Source organism: Ursus americanus, chromosome 26 (genome assembly GCF_024610735.1).
Source record: "Ursus americanus isolate L20-20 chromosome 26, mUrsAme1.1.p, whole genome shotgun sequence".
NCBI lineage: Eukaryota > Metazoa > Chordata > Mammalia > Carnivora > Ursidae > Ursus > Ursus americanus.
This window is the reverse complement of record NC_142152.1, coordinates 7,454,440-7,478,895: the sequence shown is the minus strand read 5'-3', so window position 1 is coordinate 7,478,895 and position 24,456 is coordinate 7,454,440. Positions and strand designations below refer to the sequence as shown.

General features: G+C 35.3%; 1 protein-coding gene across 1 annotated transcript in view; it reads right to left on the bottom strand.

Annotated features, from left to right (window-relative positions):
* Window positions 1–24,456, bottom strand: part of LRRC9 (leucine rich repeat containing 9) — a 111,736-nt gene that overhangs the window by 8,826 nt on the left and 78,454 nt on the right. The window contains exons 26-29 of the mRNA XM_045810407.2: window positions 24,234–24,373; window positions 20,988–21,124; window positions 15,336–15,553; window positions 11,385–11,453 (exon numbers count right to left, since the gene is read on the bottom strand). Coding sequence (XP_045666363.2) covers window positions 11,385–11,453; window positions 15,336–15,553; window positions 20,988–21,124; window positions 24,234–24,373 — 564 coding nt within the window. The remainder of the gene's footprint in view (window positions 1–11,384; window positions 11,454–15,335; window positions 15,554–20,987; window positions 21,125–24,233; window positions 24,374–24,456) is intronic.

The window sequence follows — 24,456 nt, the reverse complement described above, 5'->3', positions numbered from 1 at the left end:
TATGATATAGTATCTTCCTTCATCCCTTACTACAGTCTTTGGTTTAAAATCTAATTTGTCTGATATAAGGAATGCTACCCCAGCTTGCTTTTGATGTCCATTGAAATGATAAATGGTTCTCCACTCCCTCACTTCCAATCTGGAAGTGTCTTTGGTTCTAAAATGAGTCTCTTGCAGACAGCATATGGATGGGTCTTGCTTTTTTATCCAATCTGATACCCTGTGTCTTTTGATTGGAACATTTAGCCCATTTACTTTCAGAGTAAGTATTGAAGGATATGAATTGAGTGCCATTGTATTTCCTGTGAAGTCACTGTTTCTGTATATTGTCTCTGTTCCTATTGTCTGTATTATTTTGGGGCTCTCTCTTTGCTTACAGGATCCCCTTTAATATTTCTTGCAGGGCTGGTTTAGTGATCACAAATTCTTTTAGTTTCTGTTAGTCCTGGAAGCTCTTTATCTCTCCTCCTATTCTGAATGACATCCTAGCTGGATAAAGTATTCTTGGCTGCATGTTTTTCTCATTTCGTACCCTGAATATATCGTACCAGTCCTTTCTGGCCTACCAGGCCTCTGTGGATAGGTCTGCTACCAGTCTAATGTTTCTACCCTTGTATGTTAAGGACATCTTGTCTCAAGCTGCTTTCGGGATTTTCTCTTTTTCTCTGAAATTTGCAGGCTTCACTGTTATATGTCAGGGTGTTGATCTATTTTTTATTGATTTTTAAGGGGGGGTTCTCTGTGCTTCCTGGACTTGAATGCTTGTTTCCTTACCCAGATTAGGGAAGTTCTCAGCTATAATTTGCTCAAATATACCTTCTGCCGCCCCTTCCTCTTTTTCTGGGACCCCAATAATTCTAATATTTTTTGCTTTATAGAATCACTGATCTCTCTAAGCCTCCCCTCATGATCCAGTAATTGTTTATCTCTCCTTTGCTCAGTTTCTTTATTCTCCATAATTTTACCTTCTATATCATGGATTCTCTCTTCTGCCTTATTTATGCTAGCAGTAAGAACCTCCATTGTTGATTTCATCTCAGTACCCTTTTTGATTTTGACCTGATTAGATCTTATTTCTTTTATTTCTCCAGAAAGGGATTCTGTAGTGTCTTCTATGCTTTTTTCAAGCCTAGCTAGTGTCTTTATAATCATTATTCTGAATTCTACCTCTGACAATTTACCAATATCCATATTTATTAAGTCTCTGGCAGTGATACTACCTCTTGTTCTCTTTTTTTGAGAATTTTTCCTTCTGGTCATTTTGTCCAGAGAAGAATAGATGAACGAGAGAACAAAAAATAAAAATAAAAATAATAAAAATGTCAACCATGACCCCAGCGAAATATACACTAGACAAATCAGAAGAGATCAGAAACCAAAAAAGGAAAAAGGGGAAAAAAGAATATAATCAAACAGGCGGACAGAACAGGGTGATATATTTGGTCATGGGTGTGTTTTGGTCTGTTTGTTAGAAGATGCTAGATCCCAAAATTGTAAAGAAAGAAAACTTTTATGTATATAAAATTAAATTGAATATAGTGAAAGGAAGCCAAAAATGAAGAATATATCTATAAAATATAAATGCAAAAATGAAAATTAAAAAAAGACTTACAAAAAAAGTTGATAAAATAAGAAACTAGTTGACAAGGAAAAAAAAAAAGAAAAGAAGAAAATGAAAATTTTAAACTGAAAGACTAAAAAATCATGGAAAAAACCTTGAATTCTACTATTTTCCCCTAGCGCTGGAATTTTTCAGTTATGTATGATTCATGAAGTTGGTATTAGCCAAATGTTCCTGCTGGTCTTCTGGGGAGGGCCTGTTCCACTCTGATTCTCAGCGGTCTGTACTTGGGTGGGGTTGCCCTACCCCTTGCTACGGGGCCAGGCTAAATGTAGACTGTTCTGATTGCTCTGTGTGGCTTTTGTTCCCTGATGGCTTTCTGTGCCACTTTAGAAGGTGAAAATAAAAATGGCAGAGCCCCATCTCCAGCAGCAGAGCTGAAAGACTGCAGCCCCCACTCTTCAGTGCTCCTTTAGGGAAAAGTAGTCAATCACTTTTGTCTACCTGGTTACTGACCTCACTCTGGGTTCACCCAGCCTATGACCAAGCGTTTTTTATCTCTGACACTCGGCCCCCTTTCGAGTCTCCAAGCCCTGCAGATTCCTGTTTTGCACACCCTCACTGCTCATTCTGTGGGAAGAAGGAGGGTCTAGCCAGGGCTGTGCCACTTGCAGGGCCTCTGCTCAGGAAGCCATGGCCCAATGGTGTGCACACCCCTGTTTTTCCTCCTGGGGGCGTGTGAGGGTCTCGCTGAGGTTCTGCAGCTTGCTGGGTCCCTGCTCAGAGGGCAGTCACTGGATCCTGCCCCAGTTCATGGTTTATGGCAACCCCAAGATGAAAGCCCACTCTGGGGCTTGCTAATTGTAGCCAGATAACCTGCTCCAATGCTTGGGAACTCTGCTGCACTCAGGCACTCCAGTTCTTTCTGTGACCCCAGGGATCCTGAGACCACACTGGTCCCACCGAGAATTCTGCCCCATTGCACCACCTGAGAGCTTTTTAGGCAGGGATGTCCCTCTTCGGAGCAGACTCCTAAAAGTTCCTATTTTGCGATCCACTAATATATTACTTTCCAGTAGCCAGCTTTTGGAGGTTCCCTCCCCTCCACGGTGTATCTTCTAACAAATTGCCTCAGATTCACTTCTCCACACCTCCTACCTTGCAAAAAGTGGTCTCTTTTCTATTTGTAGAGTTGCAGCAATTCTTTTCTTAGACCTCAGGTTGAATTCACAGATGTTCAGAATGATCTGAGAGCTATTTAGCTGAATTCATGGGACCAGATGAAACTAGGGTCCCCTACTCCTCCATCATTTTCCTCCCTCCTTTGGACTTTTTTTTTTAATCAAGACTACCATTTAGAGGTTTAGTCTCTTTTTAGAGTATATAACATTGTTCATTATAGGCAACCCAATTCATGAATAGGATTATACTAAAAAATTCACTTATAAGTAATTACGTTGAAACTTGTATGTTATTTTCCCATAGACACTATCCAATTTAATTCAATATACATCTACTGAATTGTATGATCCATCACTTTGTAGTTTGTCAGCCTACTCTAAAAAATATTTGTATGTGTGCATAAGAAGGTATACAGAGGGGCTTGTGGGTGGCTCAGTCAGTTAAACGTCCAACACTTGATCTCAGCTCAGGTTTTGATCTCAGGGTTGTGAGTTCAAGCCCCATGTTGGAGCCTGCTTAAAAAAAAAAGAAAGAGGGGCGCCTGGGTAGCTCAGTTGGTTAAGTGTCTGCCTTCGGCTCAGGTCGTGATCCTGGGGTCCTGGGATAGAGCCCCACGTCAGGCTCCCTGCTCAGCTGGGCTCCCTTCTCCCTCTGCTGCACTCCCCCTGCTTGTGCTTGTTCTCTCTTTCTTTGTGACACCAAAAAATAAAATAAAATCTTAAAAAAAAAAGAAAGAAAAAGAAAAGGGGTACAGAAAGAGTTAACATAGTAGGCCTGAAATTGTGATCTTTAGAAATGTCTGCTTGCAAGGATAGCCCTTGACTTGTGTTTGGCACTTGGATTTTGGAAGTGTTCCCACCATTCCTTAACTGATTAAGTTCACTGTGCCTAGATTTCTTACACAAAAGGTATGATTTATGTTCAACTTGCTTTCCTTCTGAGAGTCTGGAATTTTGGTATGTGGTACACATAGCGTACATATGTGAACAGCTTCCAACAAAATTCTTGAATGCTAATTCTAATGGAATTCCCTAGGTAGAAACAAACACATGATGCTGCATTTTTGTTGCTGGGTGAAGAGTGGAGTGTGTGTACTGTGTGACCCCTCATGGGAGAGAAAGAGCATAAGGAAACCTACATATCAATTCCTCCAGACTCTGCCTGTGTCTTTTTCCCTCATCACCTGGCTGTGTATCCTCACTATGTCATATCCTCAGTATGTCATTGTATCCTAACTATGTCATTGTAATAAACTTAAGCCATGAGTACAATTATATGCTAAGTCCCATGAGTCCTTCTAGCAAATCTCTGAGTATGGGGGTGATCTTGGGGATTGACAACACAGAAAAACTATGTAGCACAGTTTGTGATCATGAAAAAAAGGAAAAAAGAAACAAACTTTCATTGAAAGGGAGATCTGTTTTTTAATGTAGTATATACACATACATTAATGGAGAGAGATCTCTAAGACATATAATGGAGTTAAAAATAATGGACTGCATTCTAGGCCAGAAAGAAAGCTTCATAAATACCAAAAAATTTATAAATAGACTGTTGCCTCTGACTAAAATGCAGTAACAGAAATAATTGACAGATAACAAAAAACACTTCATAGGTTTGAAATTCACACACACACATTCAGACACACACCTCTCAATCATTAACGGATTAAAGAAGAAATCTTCTGGAGATTTTAAGAAATAAAGAACAGGAAAAACACTACATATCAAAACTTTTAGGATGTTATTAAGCAGTATTTTGAAACCTAAAATTTATTCAGTTAAAATATTAGAAATTAATGAGCTAGACATCCTATTTAAGAATTTTTTAAAAATGTAAATTCCATTTTAACAATATTTGTTCTTCCAATCTATAAGCATGGGATGTCTTTCCATTTCTTTGTGTCCTCTTCAGTTTCTTTCATCAGTGGTTTTACAGTTTTCAGAGTATAGGTCTTTCACCTCTTTAGTTACGTTTATTCCTAGGTATCTTATTGTTTTTGGTACAATTTTAAATGGGATTTATTCCTTAATTTCTCTTTCTGCTGCTTCATTATTGGCATATAGAAATGAAACAGATTTCTCTATGTTGATTGTGTATCCTGTGACTTTACTAAATTCACTTTATCAGTTTTAGCCGTTTTTTGGTGGAGTCTTTCAGGTTTTCTGTGTAGAGTTGAATGTCATCTGCAAATAGTGAAAGTTTTACTTCTTCCTCACTGATTTGGCTCCCTTTTATTTCTTTCTGGTGTCTGATTGCTGTGGCTAGGACTTGCAGTATTATGTTGAATGAAAGTGGTGAGAGTGAACATCCCTATCTTGTTCCTGACCATAGAGGAAAAGCTCTCATTTTTTCCCCATTGAGGATGATATTAGCTGTGGGTTTTTCACAGATGGCCTTTAATATGTTCCCTCTACAACTACTTTGTGGAGGGTTTTTTTTTTTTTTATCATGAATGGATATTGTACTTTGTCAGATGCTTTTTCTGTATCTATTGAAATAATCATATGGTTCTTATCCTTTTTTTAAATTAATGTGATGTATTGTGAATATTGAACCATGCTTGCAACCCAGGAATAAATCCCACTTGATGGTGGGATTTTTTAAATGTATTGTTGGGTTTCATTTGCTAGTATTTTGTTGAGGATTTTTCATCTATGTTCATTGGAGATATTGGCCTGTAGTTCTCTTTTTTTGTGGTGTATTTATCTGGTTTTGGTATCAGGGTAATGCTGGCCTCATAGAATGAATCTGGAAGTTTTCTTTTCTTTACTATTTTTTGGATCAGTTTGAGAAGAATAGGTAATAACTCTTCTTTAGATGTTTGGTAGAATTCACCTGTGAAGCCATCTGGTCCTGGGCTTTTGTTTTTTGGGAGCTTTTTGATTATGGATTCGGTTTCTTTGCTGTTTGTTCAAATTTCAATTTCTTCCTGCTTCAGTTTTGGTAATTAATATGTTTCTAGAAATTTATCCATTTCTTCTAGGTTGTCCAATTTCTTGGCAAATAGTTTTTCATAATACTGTCTTATAATTGTATTTCTGCAGTGTTGGTTATTTCTCCTCTTTCATTTGTGATTTTATTTATTTGGGTCCTTTTTGTTTTCTGTTTGATAAGTCTAGAGGTTTATCAATTTTGTTAATTTTTTCAAATTACCATCTCCCGATTTCATTGATATGTTCTATTGGTTTTTGTTTTTTGTTTTTAGTTTCTATATCATTTATTTCTGCTCTAATCTTTATTATTTCCTTCCTTCTGCTGGCTTTATGCTTCATTTATTGTTCTTTTTCTAACTCCTTTAGGTGTAAGGTTAGGTTGTTTATTTGAGATTTTTCTATCTTCTTAAGGGAGGCCTGTATTGCTATATACTTCTGTCTTAAAACTGCTTTTGCTGTATCCCAAAAAAATGGGCTGTTGTGTTTTCATTTTCATTTGTTTCCATGTATTTTTATTTATTTATTTATTTTATTTCCTGGTTGACCCATTCATTGTTTAGTAGCATGTTATTAACTTCCCATGTATTTGAGGTCTATCCAGATTTCTTCTTGTGGTTGGTTTCAGATTTATTTATTTATTTATTTATTTTTAAGATTTATTTATTCTAGAGAGAGAGAGGGAGAGCACAGGGGGAGGGGCAGAGGCAGAGGGAAAGAGAATCCTCCAGCAGACTCCCTGCTGAGTGCAGAGCCTGACACAGGGCTTGATCCCAGGATCCTGAGATCATGACCTGAACTGAAATCAAGAGCCAGCCGCACAATTGACTAGTCCACCCAGGCACCACTGACTTCAAGTTTCATAGCGTTGTAGTCAGAAAAGGTGCATGATAGAAACTTTGATCTTCTAGAATTTGTTGAAGCCTGTTTTGTGGCCTAATATGTAATCTATTCTGGAGAATGTTCCATGTGCACTTCTAAAGAATGTGTATTCTGCTGTTTAAGGATGTAGTGTTCTGAATATATGTTAGGTCCATCTGGTCCAGTGTGTCATTCAAAGCCATTGTTTCCTTATTGATTTTCTGTTTAGATGATATGTCCATTGATGTAAATGAGGTGTTAAAGTCCCCTGCTATTATTGTATTATTATCAGTTAGTTCCTTTATGTTTGTTTTTCATTGTTTTATGTACTTGGGTCTTCCCATGTTGGACACATAAATATTTACAATTGTTATATCTTCTTGTTGGATTGTCCCCTTTATTACTACATAGTGCCCTTCTCTGTCTCTTAAAATGTCTGTAGTACCCAAAGCAATATATACGTTTAATGCAATCCCTATCAAAATATCAAGAGCATTTTTCACAGAACTAGGACAAACAATCCTAAAATTTGTATGGAACCACAAAAGACCCCAAAGAGCCAGAGCAATCTTGAGAAAGAAAAGCAAAGCTGGAGGCATCACAATTCTGGACTTTAAGTTATATTACAAAGCTGTAGTAATCAAAACAGTATGGTGTTGGCATAAAAAAAGACACATGGATCAATGGAACAGAATATAAAACCCAGAAATGAACCCACGATTATATGGTCAGTTAATCTTCAACAAAGCAGGAAAGCTCTTGCTGGCTGTCTCTATCTCTGTCAAATAAATAAATAAAATCTTTAAAAAAAAAAAGGGGGGTGCCTGGGTGGCACAGCGGTTAAGCGTCTGCCTTCGGCTCAGGGCATGATCCTGGTGTAATGGGATCGAGCCCCACATCAGGCTCCTCCACTATGAGCCTGCTTTTTCATCTCCCACTCCCCCTGCTTGTGTTCCCTCTCTCGCTGGCTGTCTCTATCTCTGTCGAATAAATAAATAAAATCTTTAAAAAAAAAAAAAAAAAAAGAAAAACAAAGCAGGAAAGAATACCCGAAGGGAAAGACAGTCTCTTCAACAAATGGTGTTGGGAAAACTGGACAGCTACATGTAAAAGAATGAAAACCACTTCTTACACCATACACAAAAATAAATTCAAAATGGATTAAAGACCTAAATATAAGAGGTGAAACAATAAAAATCTTAGAAGAGAACACAAGGCAGTAGCTTCTTTGACATTGGCTACGGCAGCTTCTTTCTTGACAGGTTTCCTGAGGCAAGGGAAAGAAAAGCGAAAATAAACTATTGGGACTACGTTAAAATGAAAAGCTTCTGCACAGCCAAAGGAAACTACCAACAAAACTAAAAGACAATGTACTGATATTTGCAAATGACATATCTGATAAAGGATCAGTATCCAAAATTTATAAAGAACTTAAAAAACTCAACACCCAAAAAATGAATAATCCAATTAAAAAATGGGCAGAAGACATGAATAGACATTTTTCCAAAGATGACATATAGACAGCCAACAGATATGAAAAGATGCTCAACATGACTTATTATCAGGGAAATGCAAATCAAAACCATAATGAGATATCACCGCACACCTGTCAGAATGGTTAAAATCAACAACACAAGAAACAACAGGTGTTGGCGAGGATGTAGAAAAAAGGGAATCCTCTTGCACTGTGGGCCGGAATGCAAACTGGTACAACCACTCTAGAAAACAGTAGTATGGAAGTTCCTCAAAAAGTTAAAAATAGAACTATCCTACCATCCAGCAATCACACTACTAGGTATTTACCTAAAGAATACAAAAGCACTAATTCAAAGGCTTACATGTACCCTAATGTTTATAGCAGCATTATGTACAATAGTCAAATTATGGAAATAGCCCAAGTATGCACTTACTGATAAATGGATAAAGAAGATGTGGTACACACACACACATAGGAATATTAGTCATAAGAAAGAATGAAATCTTGCCATTTGCAATGACATGGATGGAGCTAGACAGTATAAAGCAAAGTGAAATAAGTCAGTCAAAGAAAGACAAATACCATATAATTTTACTCATATGTGAAATTTAAGAAACAAAACAAACGAGCAAAGGGAAAAACAAGGGAGAGAGAGAGGCAAACCAAGAAACAGATTCTTAACTATAAAGAACAAACTGATGGTTATTAACAGAAGGGAAGTGGGTGGGGGGATGGGTTAAATAGGCAATGGGGATGAAGGAGTACACTTGTTGTGATGAGCACCAGGTGTTGTATGGGAGTGTTGAATCACTATATTGTACTCCTGAAACTAATATTATACTATATATTAATGAACTGGAATTTAAATAAAAACTTAAAGCTGAACCACCGAATCAGTATTATGCTAAAAATAGTTTTAATAAATAATGTTAAAAATGTAAAAAAAAAAAAAAAGTAGATTCCAAGAAACTGAAAGAAGGAAATAATAAAGGGTGGGAATTGTTGAAAAAGAAACCAAATAAATTAACCACTTGATAAAACCAAAATATGGTTCTTTGAAGAGATTAATACAATAGACAAAGCTTTAGCAAGACTTATCAAGAATAAAAGAGAAAAAGCAAAAATCAACAAATTTAGGTATAAAAAAATTACAAATATAGTAGAGATTTAAAAAATTCATGAGTATTATGATAGTAATACATTTAAAATTTATATAAAGAGGATAAATTTATAGAAAAATATAACTTCTCAATACTGACTTTTGAAGAAATAGAAAACATGATTAGATTTATAGCCATTAAATAATTTGAATGAGTAGTATAAAATCTAATTTCAAAAAATATTGAGCCCAGATTGTTTCAGAGATAAGATCTAATTATCCGGGTGCCTGAGTGGCTCAGTGGATTAAACGTCTGCCTTCCACTCAGGTCATGATCCCAGGGTCCTTGAATCAAGTCCTGCATTGGGCTCCCCACTCAGTGGGGAGTCTGCTTCTCCCTCTAGCCCATCACCCCTTGTGCATGCTCTTTCTCTCTCAAATAAATTTTTTAAAAATCTTAAAAAAAAGATGTAATTATCCTTCAAGGAACACCTGAGTTTTTTCCTATATAAGCTAATTCATAGACTAGCAAGAGAGAGCTCCCAATTAATTTTATGAGGCAAGAGCAGCCTTGATGAACTTAAAATAATAGCATAAGAAGATAATTATAGGCTAATTTTACTTATTTCCATAAATACAGATATACAACATGAAATCTTAGCAAACTGAATTCAGCAAAGTATAAAACATGACTAAATAGTATTCAACCCAAGATTAATGATGGTTTAACACTAGAGCAGGTTAAAGAGAGAACTACATTGCCAATTAGTCAAAATCCAATGACTATTCATGATAAAAACAGGTAGTAAACTGAATTAGAAAGGAGCTTCCTTAAAATGTTGAAGGTTATCTACTCATAACCTATAGCAAACTCATATTTAATAGTGACAATTTAGGAGTTTTTTTCTGAAGTCAATTACCTACTATCATTGCTTCTATTCAACGCTTTAGTAGAGGTCCTAGTCAACATGGTAAGAGAAGTAAAGGAAATAAAAACATAAGGATTGGAAAGAAATGAGTCATTACTATAGATAATATGATAGTTTACAGAGAAAATCCAACAAAATTTACAATCCATTAGAACTAAAAAGAGAGTTCAGCAAGGTTCCTGGAGAAAGAGTAATATGCAAAAATCAGAATTGCTATACTTCAGCAACAAACAATTAGACACATGTAAACAGATATTGTTCAAAATTGCTATTTAAACAATGGAATAAATCAAACCAAAGATTATTAAAACCTTTAGGAGAAAACTACAAATTTTATTGAAGAACATAAAATAAATGTAGAGATGGATATTCATGCTTATGAATGGGAAACCTGAATACTACAAATATTAGGGGAGACTGCTTATTGTTATGTCTTTCTTGGTGGTAATAGCTCCCTGATGTGGCACTACTGGGCTCTCTTAAACCCTTTACTCCTCTACGAGGAGCAGAGTGACTTAATTGATAAACTTGGGAAGATTAAACTGAGCATGTTTAGCTCCTGGCTTTCCTGTCTTGGGAAGGAATATATTGCTACAGAATACCCTCTCTTCCTCCAGCAGAAGCTGTCCTCCTGTGTGGAAATAATTCAGGTAAGTGTTACTGGTTGATCATGATTGCCTATTTCTGGACTTTGTTAGCAGGCATGTTTGGCTTTCTCATGAAGCTAAGCAAAATATTTTCACCTCTCCATCTGCCACTGTCATATCTGTCAATTTGTTCAGATGTTAGGTGAATAAAGTTGCTGCTTAATTGATCCTTCCAAAGCCTCTGACAGGAAAAATAGCAGATTTCTCCCCAAATTAATTTATATATTCCATGCAATTCCAGATAAAATGTCAACAAGACTATCACATTAACTTCAAAAGCTGTTTCCTAAAACTCATAGAAAGTGTAAAGGGCCAAGAAGAGCTGAGACAGTGAAGAGAGAAAAAGAGAAGGGGGAAGGAAGGAAAATTGGAGGTGCTTTCTCTACCAGACACCAAGACTTAATATTAAATTAAATTAATTAATTAATTAATTAATTAAACTTTAATAATTAACCAGTACAGTATTGGTACAGGGATTGACAATACTCCAATGAATACAATGTAGAACCCTGAAACAGATCCTCTTATATATAACAATGGCAGATTATATTATCATCAGTTGAAAGAGGATAATAGTCAATGAATTGTACTTGGATAACTGTCTATACATATGGAAACATAAATTCTCCCATATAAAAATTCATTATATATAACTAAGTAAATTAACTGATAAATTAGGAAAGTAACATACTTACTGGATTGCCATAAATTGTAAGCTCTCTGAGAGAAGAGATACCATCAAGTTTTTCCAGTTCTGCCATATCCTATTCAAAAGTTAATCAATAAGTTACTATTTGGTTAGATCCAATATTTTTAAATACACACTGATTTAAGTAATCGTATGTAACTGTTGGATTACAGCTAGCTCGTGATTGAATTCTCCAAAGTGAGCTTGAGTGACAAATTCTGTATCATTGATTAAGGACAAATCTATGTACTATTGATTCCAAATACATGATTGGTAAAGATGATATGCTAACAGGGGAAATATAGCAGCACTTGCAAGAAAAGACCAAATTTCTCTTCAGAAAAATTATGGTTTAGGGCTGAGATTACCTGGAAGTATAGAAAAGATGGTAAATACAGTCTAAATAATTTTAAACACAACCTTAACCATAAAGGAACATGTGATATTGAGTGGACTACATCCTGAAATATTTTCTAGGAGTATATATAGTTGAAAAACTATTTTTCTAGTTGAGTGACTTGTCTTCACTACTGAATGGGGTTATTTATCGTTACCTATTTAACACTGATGAAAGTTTGCAAATACATTTTAATTTTTGCAAAATTATTTTTAAAAATGCTATTTCTGACAAAATTTAGGTGACAAGCTCAACTTCAGTTTGCTGCTAGTTTATAGTAATAAAATAAAGTTACCGATATGCTCCTATTCTTATTTGGAATGACAAGTAGACATAGCCAATTCATCTAGCAACTATAAAAAAATTTAGACCTATTTTAGACCATTTGGAAGTGGAATTTGATTGAAATGGCTGATCCTTACAATTTTGATCTTAGAAGTGTCATAAAGGAGGACTTTGGAAAAGCTCTGACAGTCAGTTATCTATGGAGATATTATACATTTGACCCACAGGTAGTTCCTGTCTGTGGAACCAAAGCCTGATTGGAAAGCATAGAAATATGAAAACTCTTTTCTCGATTATTTTCTCAAATTAAACAGAGTTTGGCAGTGTTCACTAGTAAAGTATTTTTAATCAAAATGTTTGTTTCTCATGGAAGATGTTAATATGAGAACCAGAGTGTTAAATTTGTAGAGGATAATGCTGGTCTAAAGAGACATCAAGAAAATGATTATGTTCATAATTGGGGAAGAGGACTGATGACTTCCCATTTTTAATATAAGGTATTTTTTTTTTACAGTGGAGTGTTGGACTTAGTTTGTAATGGCTAAATTTGGCAAATTGCCAAGAATTTTGTGAGATGGTGTTTTAGCTTGAAATTGGCTATGGTGGAAGAAATTATACCATGGAAATTGGCAAATGCTATTGATTAGGACTTTGTTTCCCCTACAGAGCAAGCCATTAAACATTAACCAGCACACCAATAGTTAGTTGTTACCTTTTGAGTACATTTTCAGGATAAGCACTTATGGCAATCATGGTAATAATTAGGCTTAGACTGGGGCCTTTCGTTTAAGGCAAGAAATAGCAATGGACTATTTCCTGGAGTCGTTTCCAGCCTCAGGTGATTCCTGAGATGTTTGAAAGTAGACACAGTTGTTTGATGCCAGATAGAGGAATCATTTAGACACAGGAACCAAATAGGACTGTAAAGCTGAATTAAATAACTCACCTTTCAGTTGTGTTTCTGGGATTCTATCTGCAAAGGCAGGACTATAGGCAACAATTTTCCAAATCTACATTATGGGTCATGATGGCTAAGTGAAAAGCTTCACACTGGAATCTGTTATCAAGGATATGCAGTTTGTGAAAGATTTTAAAGTAGGTTAATGCAGGGCTGCATATATCTTCATTTGAAGTATTGTTTTCCTAATTTTTCTATGCCTTTTCCCTCCTGTTCTAGAGGTCTTTATCAACCCAAGGGTTATAATCTGATTGCCCATTTGTGGAAATTAATGCTGGTGTGTCAGCCTACCCATGTTGGTATGAACCGAGAGAAAAAAATATCTCCCAACAAGAAAATCTGAATAGAGAGTTAAGAATTTTGAAGAACATAGTATTTTCAGTAGAATTAAACAGAATCTCCAATTCAACTTCTTACTCCTCTCAGTTACTGTTTCCCAGCTAAATCTATGGTCATTTTAGGTAGTATAATATTAATAGTTAGAATAAGTTTGATGGTATAATGATCAATCTAAATTCAAGGAAAAATACTATTTCAGGGATAAAAATAAACAATGGAGGGCTAATCATTAAATAATCAATACACCTTCATTCCATAATGTGTGTATAATTTCCCATGATTTATCATACAGGTTGTCTATTAGCTATATTAAATTTTTATAAAAAATAACCTTGACTAGGCATTATCCCTGCTTAAGTGACTGGGGAGGAAGTAGTTACAACAGTGGATCTGCCATTCCTTCTCTTCCTTTAGTGGGTTAGAAGAGTGGGGAGGTGGGGCAGGGACACTCCTAGGGAAAAGCAAATTACCTGGTCTAATCTCTTTGTAATTATGCTGGTAAATAGCTGTGCTGTCAAATAGACCAATGATATTTACTAGGAAAAAGGTCCTTATTTGTGAAATACTCTTAGTAGGATCTCCCTGGTTAAGGACTGCTTATAGTAAATAAACCTACAACTATAGAATTATCAAGCATGGCTCCCTATAAAATATCACGTAAGCTCAAGTATAAAATGGAGGCATTTCATAAATGAAACATTCCCTTGTTATATGAGATCATTCACACAAAAATCTTACTTGAAGATCTTATATTTTAGTCTAAGCTAGAGGGTATGTAGAAAGAAAGGACCTGAGAAGCCACAGGAATGTCCCAGACCCTGTGTATCCTTGACATTATAGTAAAGCTTGATATTGGGTAAGATCTCCTTTGCATGTTAAGTCCAATATGACAGTCCTTATGTCAGCTCAGATGCTGTCACTGGAAAGATTTTCCATAGGATTGCAATTTTCCCAATTTAAATTTTCTCTGGATAAAGCTTTGTAAGAATCATTGCAAGTTTGGAAGGCTTTTCTCAGATGAATGTTGCTTGAATCTTGATAAATCAGTTGTATGCCATTTTTCTCTGTATGTGTATTTCCTAGTTGCTATGTAGGACAGTACTCATGATTTCCTTCTAGCCTTGAACAGGCTTTTATGTCACTCCAGAACAAGCTTTCTGAACTCTAGCAAGTAGAGCCACAAATATTGATGGCATAATTACTATGTACTAGGCACTATGCTATATTCTGACACAAATGTGGGCAAGATATACTTGTTCCCTGCTCTTGGGTGGAAGTCCATTTCATTTTGTCTTTGAGATTGTCTTAGAGGTATGGGTAGAAGTAGTAAAATTGGTAAGAGGAGGGCTAACAGATCATTACCAAAACACTGAGAGAAATGTTAGGGCTGCGTAAGGTTATGTATACCTTCAAACCTCTTATCTGCATACTATATCATGAGAGAGTCTGGGCAGTCTCAGTTGGAACACTGCCTAATGGAAATAGGTTGAATTTTGAGCAGGTAAAACTAAAGCAGAGCCTTATGTAAGGGAAGCATTGAGTGGGTAGAGATGGAATATTAAAACCAAGTCAAGGTACATTATCAGGAACTGATTCAAATGTCAGGTAGACCAAGGACAAATGCCAAGTTTAAAGGGCCAGAGGAAGTCTGGGATTGAGATGCAGAAATAGCTTGGACCGAGAGCAGTCAAGAACAAAAGAGATCTCTTAGAGAGGACTGCTGAGAAGAGCTTAGAATATTTAGAGCTAATTTTTTTTTTTTAGCCAGTGGATGCATGTGGGTTGGTTGGCTTTATAAGTCTAGAAGCAGAGTGGACATTTTTGCACCGCAGACTATTAATATGCCTCTGCTTCACAGTGTATTTACGTGGCATATAAATAAGTTAACATGCTAGCAAAGTTTTCATTGGTGTGTTTGGAACCTTTATGTTCAGAGGAGTTAAGTCTTGTAAATCTCATAACAGACAAAATAATGTTACCTGGATTTTATTATATCCTAGGAAGAGTTTCTCTAGTTTTACCAAAGGTTGTAATTTGCTCAGCTCTCGTAGTCTGTTTTCCTCCAGGTGAAGTGCCAACAGAGAGCTTGGTTTGGCAAAGGCACTATCATTAAATGCTCTGACGCGGTTATGGTCCACTACCAGTTCCTGAAGGACTACTAAATTGTCAAGCCCTTCTATTTGGCTGATTTCATTCCCTGGAGAAACATAAGTCATGGTATGTCAGGTGAGCCCAAACTTTCTGAATAAAAAGTTACCTATTTTAAATATTTTTTTATAAAATGACTTTTTAAAAAGTAAAATATTAAAAAGAACATGTTTCCAACGAGAAATAGAAGTATATTTATAGGAAGGTACCATCATTATCAAATAATATTTGGTAACATTTCTCCTTTATGTTTGAAGGACCAAAATGTGATGTATACAGTGTATGTATACAGTGTATGTTGACCCAATCTGTCTGTTCAGTAATTGAGTGCTAAAATAGTTGGTATTGACAAAAGTAGATGTAAAAGTGCCACAGAAGATATACTTCCTGAGTATATCTGATTATTCTGATAGGTATTCAAATAGGTATATTTAAATATTTATTAAAATAAATGAATTGTGTTTTAAGTTGGAAGAATATACCTTAATTATGCTGTTATTTCTTTCTCAACATTTTTGTACAACCTCATTAAAAAATTAAAAATGAATTAAGCGTTCATTACATTCTTTGAAATCTCAATCCTTTCTTTATAACCTATGATTTCTTTCTACTGTAGCAATCAGTTATTAATGATAATGATAATTAATGAGAAGAGGACCCTTGAGTTGGCAAAATGCTTTTATATGTGTTTTCTACTAGAGTCTCAAGATAGGACAGGGAAAATATTATCATTTTTAATAATCAGAAAACTAAGGGTCAGGAATTAAGTGACTTGCACAAAGACATAAAAGTGGCAACAGCAGGCCTAACCTAGACCTTTACATTTTAATCTCAGTGTTGCTTCTACTATACCATACTGTATTTCATTGACTGTTCATCCTCCTTGTTTGTTATGGGCTGAATTGTGACCACCCCTCCCGAATTCATATGTTGAAGTCCTAACCCCTAGTACCTCAGAATGTGGCTGTATTTGCGGATAGGGTCTTTAAAGAGGTAACTATAGTTAAATGAGGTCTTTGGGGTGAGCTCTAATCCAGTATGACTGGTGTCCTTATTAGAAGATATTAGGACACAGATACATGTGGAGGGGAAATCATCTGAAGACACAGAGGCCATCTAATAAACCAAAAAGAGAGGGCCTCGGAACCAACCCTGCTGAGATCTTGATCTTGGTCTTCTAGTCTCTAGGACTGTGAGGAAGTAAATATGTTGTTTGAGCCATCCAGCTGGTGGTGCTTTGTTACGGCAGCCCTAGCAAACTAATATATGACTGAATGTGCGATCCTGTGATCTTGAAATTCTTCTCCTTGAAATTTAACAAATTTCATAGAAGTTAAGACTACAACGGGGGGCGCCTGGGTGGCTCAGTCATTAAGCGTCTGCCTTCGGCTCAGGGCGTGATCCCGGCGTTCTGGGATTGAGCCCCGCATCAGGCTCCTCTGCTGGGAGCCTGCTTCTTCCTCTCCCACTCCCCCTGCTTGTGTTCCCTCTCTTGCTGGCTGTCCCTCTCTCTCTGTCAAATAAATAAATAAAATAAAAAAAAGACTACAACAGTTGTTAAGATATGTCAGTATTTTATGTGTACTAAGAAAGAAAAAAATTGGCTAGGTTAAACTATGACATGCTATCAATTCATACATGCCACATTTCAGATATGTTAAAAAAATAAGCAGGTATCTCAAAATTGGTGAACTATGGTAAATTTACCTTATTTTGTTCTATTCTTATGGAGAACTTTAAACATCACAACCTTCAATAAAATTGCTCACAGAAATAAATAACAGACTTTGAAGCTTTACCAGTTCCTTGCTTGTAAATGAAATAAAGTTTATTCAAGTCAGATTGAGAAAAGTGTCTCAGTTGTGTTAATATATTACTTTCATGAAATTATGTATTTAGACTATCACTTTTAATATTTTAAAGCCAGTGGTATAAAAATCATACAGAATAGTTTCAAGTGCTAAATAATGTCTGCCATAGCATATTTTTGGCCACTACTCATTTTAGAATGTTCGTTAAGCATATTTAAGAAAGAAAACTCTAAGACAACTACGCTGAATGTGATTTCAAGGATCTTACATTTCTTTCTTTCTTTCTCTTTCTCTTTCTTTCTTTCTTTCTTTCTTTCTTTCTTTCTTTCTTTCTTTCTTTCTTTTCTTTCGATTTTATTATTTGACAGAGAGAGCACTAGCAGGGGGAGCTGGAGAAGGAGAAGCAGGCTCCCCACTGAGCAGGGAGCCCCATGTGGTGCTCAATCCCAGGACCCTGGGATCATGACCTGAGCCGAAGGAAAACACTTAACTAACTGACCCACCCAGGTGCCCCTACATTTCTTTAAGTAGGAGCATTTACCATTATTTGAAAAACTCCCACTTAGTCAACTAGTTAAATTTTAGGTAAAATTGACCCCCAATCCTTAAGATTCTAACTTGCTTCCCTACACCCTCACTCTGCCCTTCCCCAAAGATTCCACTTTCCCTATCTTGAAAATTTAACACAACAGGTGAAATGTAGGTGCATAAGCTCTCTGTCGTGGACCCTGGCATGGCCTGATCTTATCACTGCTTACATTTGTGTACTCTCCTACAGCTTTTGCCCTCTTGCTCTTTAGATTGATCTCAGAATTATCTCTTCCTGTTTAGTCTTTAACCTAACTCACTTCTTTATAAACCTCCAAATATGTTCATAACCCCACTAGCGACCTTCTGACTTCTTACCTTCTTTTTAGGGACAAGCTCCTTGAGTATGCAACCTCTATCTGTTGCCTCTACTGCCTATCCAACCACTTCCCTCTACAGTGTTTTCACTTTTGCTCTTCCCACATTTCCAGATCTGATCCTCTGACAGTTACCAGTGGTCTTTTTTTTGGTTGAATCCAGTTTTCTTAAAAATGTCCAACATTTTTTTTAAAGGTCTCATTCTTCCCGTCATTTGACTTTGAAGCCATTCATCCTTTCTTTTTCTGACATTTAGAGTCTGCATTTCTTGGTTTTCTTTCAAAATTTCTTGTATGACTGCTTTGCTGGTTCTTTTTCTCCAGCCTTCTTATGCTGGGTCAGGGACATAGTGAGATGTGTGTATAGGGGCATGTCCCCCTCTTTTGGCCTTTCATTGTTTCTCTATGCTTATTTCCTAAGTAAGCACATACACTTAATGACTTCATCTGTCACCTCCTTTGGTATAATTCCAAAATACACATTTCTAGTCCTAACCTGTGCTCTGGTTCTACTGCTTGAATATGTTTCCATTTTTATTTCTCAAAATTGTCACAACACAAACTGATGGTTCCCTACTACAAATTAGCATCATTTTCCATTGACTTTATCTAGCTTTAGTACCTCCTTTTGCCCAATCTCCTGAAGACATAATGAGAACATCTTGAACTATTTTTCTTCTTCTTAATTGTCTAATTAGTCACTAAGTACTAGTATTTCCTTCTTTTATTTTAATTTTTTTCTTATTTTTTTATAAAAACTTTTTATTATGTTGTTAGTCACCATATAGTACATCCCAAGTTTTTGATGTAAAGTTCCATGATTCATTACTTGCGTATAACACCCAGTGCACCATGCAATACGTGCCTTCCTTAATACCCATCACCAGCCCATCCCGATCCCCCACTCCCCTCCTCTCTAAAGCCCTCAGTTTGTTTCCCAGAGTCCGTAGTCTCTCATGGTTCATTCCCCCTTCTTTTTACCCCCCCTTCCTTCTTCCCTTTCTTCTCCTGCTGATCTTCCTACTTCTTATGTTCCATAAATGAGTGAAACCATATGATAATTGTCTTTCTCTGCTTGACTTATTTCACTTAGCATTATCTCCTCCAGTCCCATCCATGTTGCTGCAAATGTTGTGAAATCGTTCTTTTTGATGGATGAGTAATATTCCATTGTATATATGGACCACATCTTCTTAATCCAGTCATCTGTCGAAGGGCATCTCGGCTCCTTCTTTTAAAATGCATTTTGGAGTCACCTTTTACTCATCCTTCCCACTGACACCACTCTAGCCCAGACCCTTTATATGTCATTTGATAGAAATATATGTTATTGATAGAAAATGCATGTGCTTTGAAGTCAGACAGAGCTGTGTTTGACTCTGCACCACACCATTCACTGGTGCAAACTTAGGCAAATTATTTGACCCTATTGAGATTTAATTTATTTTTTTGTAAAATGCATATAAAATTATTTACCATGTTGAGTTGCTGTGAAGGTTGAATGAGATAATCCTTGTAGACAAATACCGTGCCTAATGACTCAATAAATGATAGCCATAATTGTCAGAGTCAACTGCCTCATTCCCTGTACAAAACTGCTCCATTCTGATTTGCCATGCTAGCCATGCAAGAGAGCACACTCCCCTTTTACGTTATTAGATTTAAATAGACTTTCCAGGGTTAGGTTTTCTGTTTTTTTTGTATGTCACTGTATCATTTAAAAGATCTGTCATTGTTGTACTCAATTTCTTGTTCTTTTAAGGCTTAAGTCTCTTGTGTTTTTGATGCAACTCACAACACCTTTGATAAGCAAAAAGATACATTAAATTTTTAAAAGTATGGTCTAGAAAAGCCTGTCTTTCAGAAAAAAGTTACCATACTCAGATCAACTATACAAATATCTCCCCACATGTCTCAATGATGGATCTTCCAACCTTTCTTCTATGTCATTAAATAATTATTGTTAGACTAATGTTCCAAACTGTTTTTTCCCCATTCCACTTTTCAAAAGATTTACAACTCCTACCCATTTTCAACTGCAAAATGAGCATTCTACATTAAATTGACCATGTTTAGAGGCTTTATCACTCTCTCAGAGAACTGCATACTCTTTGTTTTTATCAGGTTGGTCCCTTTTCAAATGTTGGCAGACAGACATCACAATCATGCTCTTGTGATTCTTCTCCTCCCACTACTTGTAAAATTCTTGGTAATGCTCAATTTTATCAATCATTCAAAAAGTCCTCTGTGTGTTTCAATTTCTCTTTTCTCTAAACTTCTACTGCACTTAAGTTAGTAACACATAGTTACTCAGAACTAATTCGTCTTTCAGTATATCTTCACGGGTAGATCTTAAACTATGTTAGAGCAAGGATCTCAACTATATATAATTACAATAATATAGTGTTTCTGTATATTTCTTAATACTTAGCCCAATTCTGGGTTTAATAAGTACTTGTGAATAACTGGTTACTTTCTATTGGTTTTTTAATTGAACGTGATGTAAAAGTAAATTATGATATAATACCATATATAACCCCAGAACATTGCATTTTCTAGGGCTAGAAATACAATATTCTGTGGCTCTAGAATATTGCATTTACATTATTTATGTAAGTAACCCAAGAAAAACCCATTTGTGATTACTAAAATATTTTTATCAATCTGCTTTAAGTAAATGTTGATGCTGATATTTGCTTATTAAAACATTATTGTCAAATCAATTTTTAATAATAAAGACTTACACATTGACAGTGTTGCTACTCACCCTGTAGAAAGAGGAATTTTAAATTTCTTAGTCTGTTAAGCTGTAGCTGAATTAAATTACAAATTCCATTGTAGCCCAAATGAAGCACTTCTAAACTGTGCATTATTGGAGGCAAATTTTCACTGCTCATTGTATCTCTGAAATACACACATAAGTTTGAGCCCATAAATTTAATGTCAAATGAGCTGTATCATAAAAAATCTGATATTTACTTACTATAAGTTGAAGTTTAAAAAATTAATTTACTAGTAAATCAGAATTTAACTATAATGTTATCTCTTTGTATTTTATATAATAATCACTTTTTATTCTTTAAAAATATTTTTATATGGTAAAGAACAAAGTACAGAAAGAGTTATTTGAAATGAAAAGCAAGTGTCAGCACAGTCAAGAAAAAGAAAAAAAGATGCATCCAGATTGGAAAAGAATAAGGAAAACTGTCTTTATTCTCAGATGACATGATTTTGTATTTAAAAAATCCTAAGGAATTCACCAAAAAACTGAGTTTTTTAGTTCAGCAAGATTAATATACAAAAATTAATTGAAGGTCTCCACGTCATCAATAAACTGAGAATGAAATTAATTCTACTCACAATAGTATAAAAAAGAACAAAATACTTCAGAAAAAATTTAACAAAAATAGTGTAAAATGTATACACAGAAAACTACAAACCATTGCTGAGATAAATTAATGATTATGTAAATGGAGAAATATTTTATATTCGTGGATTAGAAGACTCAATATTACTAAAATAGCAGTTCTCCCTAAATCGATTCAATGCAATCCATCAAAAGTCCAGCAGGATCCCCTGCCCCCAAAATGTCCTTATTTATAAGGAAATGTAAAGAACTCAGAATATTCAAAACAATCTTTAAAAAGAAAAAAAGTTGGAGGGTTTATAATCTCTGATTTCAAAACTATAACCTGCAGTAATCAAACCAATCTGGTACTGGCAAAAGGGTAGACAGATCAATGAAATATAATTAAGAGTCCAGGAGTAAACTTACAATAAAATAAACTGGTTAAAATAAACTGGTCAATTGGTTTTCAACAAAGGTACCAAAACAATTCAATGGGGGGGAATGGAAAGGATGCTGGGACAAATGGATATCCACATGCAAAAAGATGAATTTAGAACTAACATTTTACCTCAGAATATACACAAAAATTAACTCAGAATGGATCTTAGTCCTAAATTTAAGAGAAAAAACATAAAACTTTTTGAATAAAACATGAGAAAATCTTTGTGACGTTAGGTTAGGCAAAAATTGGTAGGTACAACACCAAAATCACAATCTGTAAGAGGAAAAATTGATAAATTGGACTTAATAACACCATTTAAGAAAATGAAAAGATAAGTCATTGAGAGAAAATGCTTATAAATCAATGAAATACCACTTCAAATCCACTTGTAATAAAAAAGAGAAACAATAACAGGTATTGGTGAGGATGTGGAGAAATTAGAATCCTCATAAACTGTTATTAGTAATGTAAAATGGTACAACCACTTTGGAAAACAGTTCAACAGTTTCTTAAATGTTAAACATGAAATTACCATATCACCCAGAATTTCACTCCTAGGTTTCTACCCAAGAGAAATGAAAGCATAAGTGCTTACAAATACTGCTACACAAATGTTTACAGCAGCATCATTAATACTAGCCCCAAAGTGGAAGCAATCCAAATGTCTATCAACTGGTGAATGGATAAATGGAATGTGGCATATCCATCCAATGGAATACCCAACATATTCAGCAATAGAAAGGAACGAACTATTAACAGATACTATAACATAGATGAGCCTCAGAAACATTATACTAAGTGTAAGAAGTCAGATATAGAAGACCACATATTATATGATTCTGTTTATAGGAAATGTCTAGAAAACACAACTTTATGGCAAGTGGATTTGTGGTTTCTTGGAGCTAGAACTGGAAAAGAGAACTGGCCACAAATAGACATGACAGATCTTTTTGGTGTGTGATGGAAATGTTCTAAAAATATTCTAAAAAATGTTCTAAAAGTGTACAACTATAAATTTGGGGAAAAATTATACACCTAAAATGAGTGAGTATGGTATGTTAAACTGTACTTCAGTAAAGCTGTTGAAAAATATGAATAGTCCCATATAAAGGATATGCATAAATGAAATATTCATGGCAGCTTTAATCAAACTAGCCTCAAACTGGAAACAACCCAAATGCTCATCAACAATAAATGGATAAACAATTTGTCACATAATCTATAATGGTACACTGCTCAGCAGTAAAATGAAATGAATTACTGACACTTGCAACAACATGGATGAATATCAAAAGAATTATGCTAAGTGAAAGAAGCCAGACACGAAAGACTCCTTACTATAGATTGCAATCATAAGCAATTCTAGAACAAGGCAAAATGATATTGATAGAAAGCAGATCAGCGGTTGTTTCTAGGGGCCAGGGTGTGGGGGAGAGGATTGCAAAAAGATGTAAGGTAAGTTTTTGGGATGGGAATAGTTTGTACCTTGATTGTAGTAATGGTTATATGACTGGATACATTTGTCAAAATTCATTAAACCATACATTTAAATTGGTGAATTTTATTATATGTAAATTATACTTCAATAAAGGTGGATGAAAACACAGCTCTTCACTGGGATAACTGGAATGAAAGTATTCCTTGTTGGAGATATATATATCTCTTTGTGTTCTACCAAAAATGTGTAGGAAGGTGGGAGGTATGTCCTCATCTTTGTAAAGTATGTTTTCCATTGGTGCTGGGGCATTAAATGACCAGATAAATAATTTAGAAACACAAACAAATTTTAAAAGAAACCTAAGTCCATCCTACTGGGTAAGGAGTTCTTTTGTGGAGTGATGAAAACACTTTAGAGTTAGATGGTCATAGTAGTTGGATAACTTCGTGTATATATGAAAATAATAGCTGAATTGTACATACAGGGTGAGTATTATGGTATGTGAATTGCATCTTGATTTAAAAATCATTAAACATACAAGATCTTCTCATTTTCTTTTTTTCTTTTTTTGTAATATGGGTATGAAATGGAGGAAGCAGAGAAAAAGCAATGACAAAGGACTATTTTGAGTATCTTTTTATTTGTGACATTTGTTATTGGCATGTAGCTATTAAATAAGTATTAAAGTAAGAGATATGTATGTTACTGCTATCACTAATGCAACTAACTGCTTTTTAAACTCCCAACCAAAATCTTTTATAATTGTGAAAACAAGCATAGTAACCTGTTTATTTTTGAAGTTCCTTGTTGTCCGTAGCCACTTGAAGGCACTTTCTGGTAGAGTAGCTGTCTGTTGGTCAAGTGAGTCTGAGGTTTTACTCTGGGCATGATGGATTCAATATGGTTATAATTGAGGCATAAGACCTATAGAAAGAACACCTTATTAATCAGGCATTTAAATATGAAAACTGCTGTAAATATATTTTTGGTTTGAGATTATCAACATC